The following is a 7,389-nucleotide window of genomic DNA, read 5'->3' on the forward strand; positions in this document are numbered from 1 at the left end:
AAGGAAATGGATCTTTCTGAATAAATCTCTTTAACACAGCCCCCTCTCTTAATCCTCATATTCCTGAAGTGGTCAGTGGGGTTTGTGAGTTATAGAAAAAATTCTCAAATATCTATATTAAAGCTTCTATTTGGTGGTCTAGCACTTTCCTCTGGAATTTCACATAACTTTAATGTGTGGCTCAGTCAAAACTTAAATTCAGTATTCTATTTACATCCACACACGTACAAATGTTTAGGATGGAGTAGTAATTTCCAATTATCTCAAAGTTCATTTTACTCATATAGCTAATAAAACTGAGGAATATGAACACTGAAAGGGGCATCCAGAGATATAAAAGTCAACACTCCAGACACCGGTGGAGAATCCTCTCCCAGTCCTAACACAAGATCACCCAATATTGCCTTGATCTGACACTGGAACATACTTACTTCCTCTTCCTCAGATATCTGAGGACTGGCTTTATAACCGGCCAAGGCTCCTCTCTCTGGCAGGTTAAACACTCACTCACTGTTCCTCGTATGGCCTAGTCTTCAGGTCTAGGTCATCATCATCCAGGTCACCTTCCTCTTGATGCTGCAAAGTCAGTTTCTGTCCTCTATTAAGGGGCCACAAGAAGGGGGCAACATGTGGAGGGACTCTGGGCTCCCTTGACCCAGTCGCCTTAGGTTGGGTTAGATGATAGTGGTTAAGGGCCCAGGTTCTAATGCCGGCTCTACTATTTACTGGCTGTGAAATCTTAGGCAAATTACTTAATCCTTCTGTGCTTCAGCCTCCTTATCTGTAATGAGAATGCTGATAATTGTTTCCCCTGCTTCATGGGGTTGAGATAAAATTGTGAAACACTCCTCATACGTGTGCCTGGCACCTAATAAGCTCCATACAAATGTCTATAAAAAAGGTCTGTCCTTGGGCTGCCTGGGTGGTTCAGTCGTTAAGCCTCTGCCTTTGGCTCAAGTCATAATCTCAGGGTCCTGGCATCAAGCCCGTCCGGTTCCCCACTAAGCAGGAAGACTGCTTCTGTGTCTACCACTCCCCCTGCTTGTGTTCCCTCTTTCACTGTCTCTCTCTCTGTCAAATAAATAAATTAAATCTTAAAAAAAAAAAAAAAAAATGTCTGTCCTTGTCAGCGCAACCCGAGTTTGGTTCCAGTGACTGAATTCTCTGTATGTCCCTAGCTTTGGGAAGCCCTGTTTGTAAAATGTAAAATAGTAACAGCAACCTAGCTGTGAGAAGTAAAGGACATTATGCACTAGGAAGCACTTAGCCAAGTCATTATCACCCTGAAGACATTCGAAGGTCAAGAATAAGCATTCTCCAGAAGAGATCACATATTAGTTTACAAAACCAGACTCAACAAATAAAAGGAGATCGAAGTCATACCATGCACCTTTTCTGACCACAGCACTATGAAACTTGAAGTCAACCACGAGAAAAAAATCTGGAAAGACCACAAACACATGGAGGTTAAATAACATGCTACTAAATAATGAATGGGCCAAACCAGGACATAAAAGAAGAAATTTTAAAAAGTATATGGAAATAAATGAAAATGAAACACAATGGTCCTAAACCTTTGGGATGCAGCAAAAGCCATCCTAGGAGGGAAGTTTATAGCAAAACAGGTCTGCCTTATGAAGCAAGAAAAATCTCAAATAAAAATTGAAGCTTACACCTACAGGAGCTAGAAAAAGAACAAAAAATGAAGCTTAAAGCCAGCAAAAAGAAGGAAATAATAAAGGTTATAGCAGAAATAAATGATATAGAAACTAAAAAGACAAATAGAACAAATCAATGAAACCACGAGCTGGTTCTTTGAAAAAAAAAAACAAACAAACAAATTAATAAACCTCTAACTAGACTATGCAAGAAAAAAAAGAAAAAACTTAAATAAATAAAATTACAAATGAGAGGAGAAATAACCAACACCACAGAAATATAAACAATTATGAGAATACTATGAAGAACTATATGCCAACAAATTGGACAACCTAGAAGAAATGGACAAGTTCCTTTCTTTTATTAATGTGATGAGTCATGTTGATTGATTTGTGTAAATTGAAACCAAAACAGGAAGAAAAAGGAAGAAAAGGAAAAGAAAAAGAAAAAGAAAACTTGAACAGACTGATAACCAGCAAAATTGAAACAGTAGCCAAAAAATTTCCAACAAACAAAAGTCTAGGGCCAGATGGCTTCACACGTGAATTCTATCAAACACTTAAAGAAGAGTTAATACCCATTCTTCTCAAACTATTCCAGAAAATAGAAATGGAAGGAAAACTTCTAATTCATTCTATGAGGTCAGCATTCTCCTGATACCAAAACCAGATAAAGACACCACAAAAAAAGAGAACTATAGGCCAATATTTCTGATGATCATATATGTAAAAATCTTCAACAAAATACTTAGCAGACCAAATCTAATGATACATTTAAAAAAAAAAGCAACATAATCAAGTAGGATTTATTCTTGGCCTGCAAGAGTGATTCAATTTATACAAATCAATCAACATGACTCATCACATTAATAAAAGAAAGGATAAGAATCATGTGATCATTTCAATAGATGCAGAAAAAACGTCTGACAAAGTACATTCATTCGTAATAAAAACCCTCAACAAAGTAGATTTAGAAAGAACACACCTCATCATAATAAAGGCCATTAATGGAAAAGCCCACAGCTAATATCATCCTAAATGGGGAAAAAGTGAGAGCTTTCCTCTATGATCAGGAACACAGCAGTGGTGTCCACTCTCACCACTTTTATTCAACATAGTTCTGGAAGTCCTCTCCATAGCAATCAGACAACAAAAAGAAATTAAGGGTATTCTAATTGGCAAGGAAGAAGTTAAAATTTCACTCCTCATAGATGACATGATAGTCTATATAGAAAATCTGATTCTACCAAAAAACTATTAGAACTGATAAATTCAGTGAAGTCATATGAACATACAGAAATCCGTTGCATTTCAAATCAACATACAGAAATCCGTTGCATTTCTATACACTAATAATGAAGCAGCAGAAGGAGAAATTAAGAAAACAATCCCATTTACAACTGTACCAAAAGTAAAGAGATAGCCAGGAACGGTATGGTCTAGGAATAAATCTAACCAAAGTGGTAAAAGATCTGTACTCTGAAAACTACAAAATACTGATGAAAGAGATAAAAAATGACTCAAAGAAATAGAAAGACGTTCCATGCTCATGGATTAAATTTGTACAGAACCACAAAAGACCCTGAATAGCAAAGCAATCTTGAAAAAGAAATGCAAATCTGGAGGCATCACAGTTCTGGACTTCAAGCATTATTACAAAGCTGTCATCATCAAAACAGTCTGGTACCAGCACAAAAACAGACACATAGATCATTGGAACAGAAGAGAAGACCTAGAAATGGATCCTCAGCTCTATGGTCAACTAATCCTTGACAAAGCAAGAAAGAATATTCCATGGCAAAAAGACAGTCTCTTCAACAAACTGTGCTGGGAAAACTGCATGCCACATGCATAACAATGAAACTGGACCATTCTCTTTCACCCTCTACAAAAACAAAATCAAAATGTATTAAAGACCTAAATATGAGACCTAAAAACATAAAAATCCTTGAAGGTAGTACAGGCAGTCATTACTCAGACACTGGATAGAACTAGAGAGTATTATGCTAAGCGGAAATAAGTCAGCAGCCTGATGCAAGAGAAACAAAAGCAAAAACAAACTATTGGGACTACATCAGAATAAAAACCTTCTGCACAGGGAAGAAAATAATCAGCAAAGCTAAAAGGCAGCCTATGCAATGGCAGAAGATATTTTCAAATGACATATCTGATAATGGGTTATTATCCAAAATATATGAAGAACTTCTATAACTTAATACCCAAAGAACAAATAATCCAATTTAAAAATGGCCAGAAGACGTGAATAGACGTTTTTCCAAAGAAGACATACAAGATGGCCGACAAACACATGAGGAGGAGATGCTCGCTCCTCATCAGGGAAATGCGAATCAAAATGACAATGAAATACCACTTCACACCTGTCAGAATTGCAAAAATCAACAACACAAGAAACAAAACAGGTTTTGGTGAGGATATAGAGAAAGGGGAACCCTCTTCCGCTGCTGGTGGGGATGCAGACTGGTGCAGTTACTCAGAAAAACAGTATGGAGGTTCCTCAGAAAGTTGAAAATAGATTCTACTAAAATCTAGTAATCACACTAGTAGGTATTTACCCAAACAATGCAAAAACATTATTTCAAAGGGGTACATACACCCCGATATTTATAGCAGCATTATCAACAATAGCCGAATTATAAAAAGAGCCCAAATGTCCACACCCACTGACAAACAGAAGAAGGGTGTATATATACAATGGAATATTACTCAGGCACAAAAAAGAATGAAATCCTGGGGAGCCTGGGTGGCTCAGTTGGTTAAGGGTCTTCCTTCAGCTCAGGTGGTCCTGGGATCTAGTCCGGATTCAGGTTGCCTGCTCAGGGGGGAGCCTAACTTCTCCCTCTGCCCTTACCCCTGCTTGTGCCTTCTTTCTCTCAAATAAATAAAAATCTTAAAAAAAAAAAAAAGAGTAACGAAATCTTGCCATTTGCAACAATGTGAATATAACTAGAGAGTATTATGCTAAGCAAAATAAGTCAGCAGAGAAAGACAAATACCATATGCTTTCACTGTGGAATTTAAGAAACAAATGAGCAAGGGGATGGAGCAGGAAAGAGAGAGGCAAACCAAGAAAGAGACTCTTGGCTACAGAGAACAAAGGGTGGTTACCAGAGGGGAGGGGTTGGGGGTATGGATGAAATAGTTGATGAGGATTAAGGAGGGCACCTGTGATAAGCACCAGGCGATGTATGGAATTGCAAAAATCACCATATTATACACCTGAAATTAATATTACACTGTATGCTAACTGGAAATAAAATAAAAACTTCAAAAACTAAATAAAAGGTTAAAAATAAAGGATTCAGAGGAATTGTGACTGGCAAAATATCAGGCCTAGAGAAATAGGGAGGAGGAAGGCTACATTTTCTAGAATGTGCAGATGATATAATTTGCACAGTAAAAGGTTACCCCACCGTGAGCAGAGTGGGATTAGCCTAGAAGGATCAATGTGGGCAGCCAGGGAGAGGTGTGTACACCCTAACAGAGGCAGCAGGATAAACAACACAGAATAAAACACACTCACAAATAAATAAATAAATAAATAAATAAATAAATAAAATCTTAAAAAAAAAAATCTACTCTGGAATGTTGCCAGGTTTCAATGTTTCCCTCTCTGGAAAAGTCAGGTACCGTGGTCCTCTATCAAGCCTGCTGCAAGGTGACTGAATACTTTTCACTGCTCTAGGATCCCTGTTATTTGGGCCTTGAGTTATCCAGCCCAGTCTTGAGGTTCAAGACCTCTAAAGGGGCTCTTATTTCTTTGCACCCAGGAAGAAATAAACTGGGAGCATTTCTGCCTTCTCCTAAACCTACTGATATCATCTTCCATAAACACTGCAGATCATCCTGATCAGAGCCTGACTCCTTGATGTGGGCACCCAGCTCACAGTAGCCTCTCTGTTCTGGACCTTACCTGTAGCAGCCACTTTCCTGCATGCATTCTTCTCGATGCACTCCAGGTGCACCTAAGGGACACTGGCCTCAGGGTCCTAGTTTCCAGACCCACTACTCCCCACTCTTGACCAGGGGATTCAGTAGAAAAACTTCTCTCTTATCTCAACCTAATTTTTTTTTTTCATGTGCAAACTGGAAATACTACCACTTAACCTTTGGGGTTTTCATGAGGATTTATATAGGGAAATTCCCTTGTTTTCCCTGGAGTAGCATGGACAATTACCCCCAAACTCCCTTTGCTTTCAGGACACCATACACTGCTCCCTTTTGTCATGAGATTAAATCCTGGGAAATAGCTGGGATTCGTCCTGTCGTCTGAACTGCTCCAGGAACCACAAAGCCTCCAAATAAGTTTCTAATGAGGAAACCTTTAGTCTTCCTCAGTTAATTATGCAGAAAAGATGGAAAGCGAAGAAAAACGAAACCAATCTTACCCTCTAATCAGTAAAATGACCTGCGGGCAGGCTCCCTAGTGCTAACGAAATGGATTAACAGTCCAGCCAGGGTTGATTCCGGGAACCCTGCCCACTGCTGGGGGCGTGCACCGCGGGTCAGCAAACCGCGCGTTTTCCCTGGACTCGCAGGGTCCCGGCGCCCAGAAGGGCTCTCCGTTGTAGGGCACAGCGGTGCCAGGCAGGCCAGGACCCGGACTCGGAAAGTTTTCTCATGGGCGGGAGAAGGTGTTCCACGGCCCTCCCAATGCAGAGGAGGAAACCCGTCCGAGCCCTGAGCCCCGAGCTCCACCGCCTCCAGCCTTTCCGGAAGGTTTCCGGCGGGCCACTCAGGTCCGTGGGCTTCGAGCAAGGTCTTCAACTTGGGTGCCCTCCAAGGGGTCTCACTCTTCTCCCCAGTTATCTCATTCCCGCTCCCACCCTCCCAAACACCCCTCACCCCACCCCCAACTGAAGAACCACCGCCAACCCCGATGAGCCCGACTGCCTTCTCCCCAGCCTCCCGACACCGGGCCGCGGCTCGGCATGGCCCCGGGCGCCCATTCCGCCCGCTGTTACCGGCTGGCGCTCCCCGGCCCGCGGACACCGCTCCTCCGAGGTGCGTGAGTGTCGCCACTGCCTCCACCTCCTCCGGCGCCCGGGGCCTCGGCGTGTCGCTCGTGGCGCGGCGGTGCGGCGGGGACGCGCGCTCCAGACCTGCAGCCCCGGCGGCAAGGGGCGCAGGGGGCCGCCTCCAGAGCCTGGGGCCGCCGAGGCTAAGAGGAAGCGAGCTTTGCCCAGCCCTGCCCGGCTCACACTAACCCCTCTCTATCTGGTTAAGAGCTTTCCGCAGGGGAGAAGGAGAAGAAATCAGAGAATACTTGACCCTCCCCAGCTCTGCAGTGGGTCCCTCAGAGCAGTTTTGACTAATGAGTTGAGCAAGAAGGAGCGGGGCAGCACGAATAAGATTTATGAGAGATCCTCACGTTGAGTTCAAGTTCATTAAGGCCGAGGTCCTCCATCATGAGCTATTAAAATTCCTTCCATTTCAGTTCTGCCTTCTGCTTGCAGGTGTGGGTGCCAACAGACAGTCTAAATGTCCCCCAAGCAGGGCCCCGAAAGGATAGGACTGGACCGAGAGTAGTTTCAAGTTAGCAGACTGGCTCACTCCTCCAGTAAATATTTACTGAGACTGTAGTCCATGCCAGACACCGATCTGGGCGTTAGGGATACTGCCTCCTGGACCTTATAATTCCAGTAAAGAGACACTCAGTAAACATAAATGCATGAAATAGGTAGCATGTGCGGTAGCGATAAGAGCTATACCG

General features: G+C 42.3%; 1 protein-coding gene across 3 annotated transcripts in view; it reads right to left on the minus strand.

Moving 5' to 3' along the window:
- Positions 1-7,130, minus strand: part of MRAP2 (melanocortin 2 receptor accessory protein 2) — a 48,042-nt gene extending 40,912 nt beyond the window's left edge. Inside the window, exon 1 of one of the 3 annotated variants that reach the window (XM_082730674.1) lies at positions 7,048-7,130. In XM_082730674.1, the coding sequence (XP_082586800.1) occupies positions 7,048-7,064 (17 nt within the window). In that variant the 5' untranslated portion in view covers positions 7,065-7,130. Of the gene's footprint in view, positions 1-6,064; positions 6,475-6,640; positions 6,977-7,047 lie in introns of those variants that run through there. The other 2 variants (XM_082730675.1, XM_082730676.1) reach the window with 2 other exon arrangements.
- Between the last annotated feature and the right edge of the window lie 259 nt (positions 7,131-7,389).

Source organism: Mustela nivalis (assembly GCF_964662115.1).
Source record: "Mustela nivalis genome assembly, chromosome: 5".
Classification (NCBI taxonomy): domain Eukaryota; kingdom Metazoa; phylum Chordata; class Mammalia; order Carnivora; family Mustelidae; genus Mustela; species Mustela nivalis.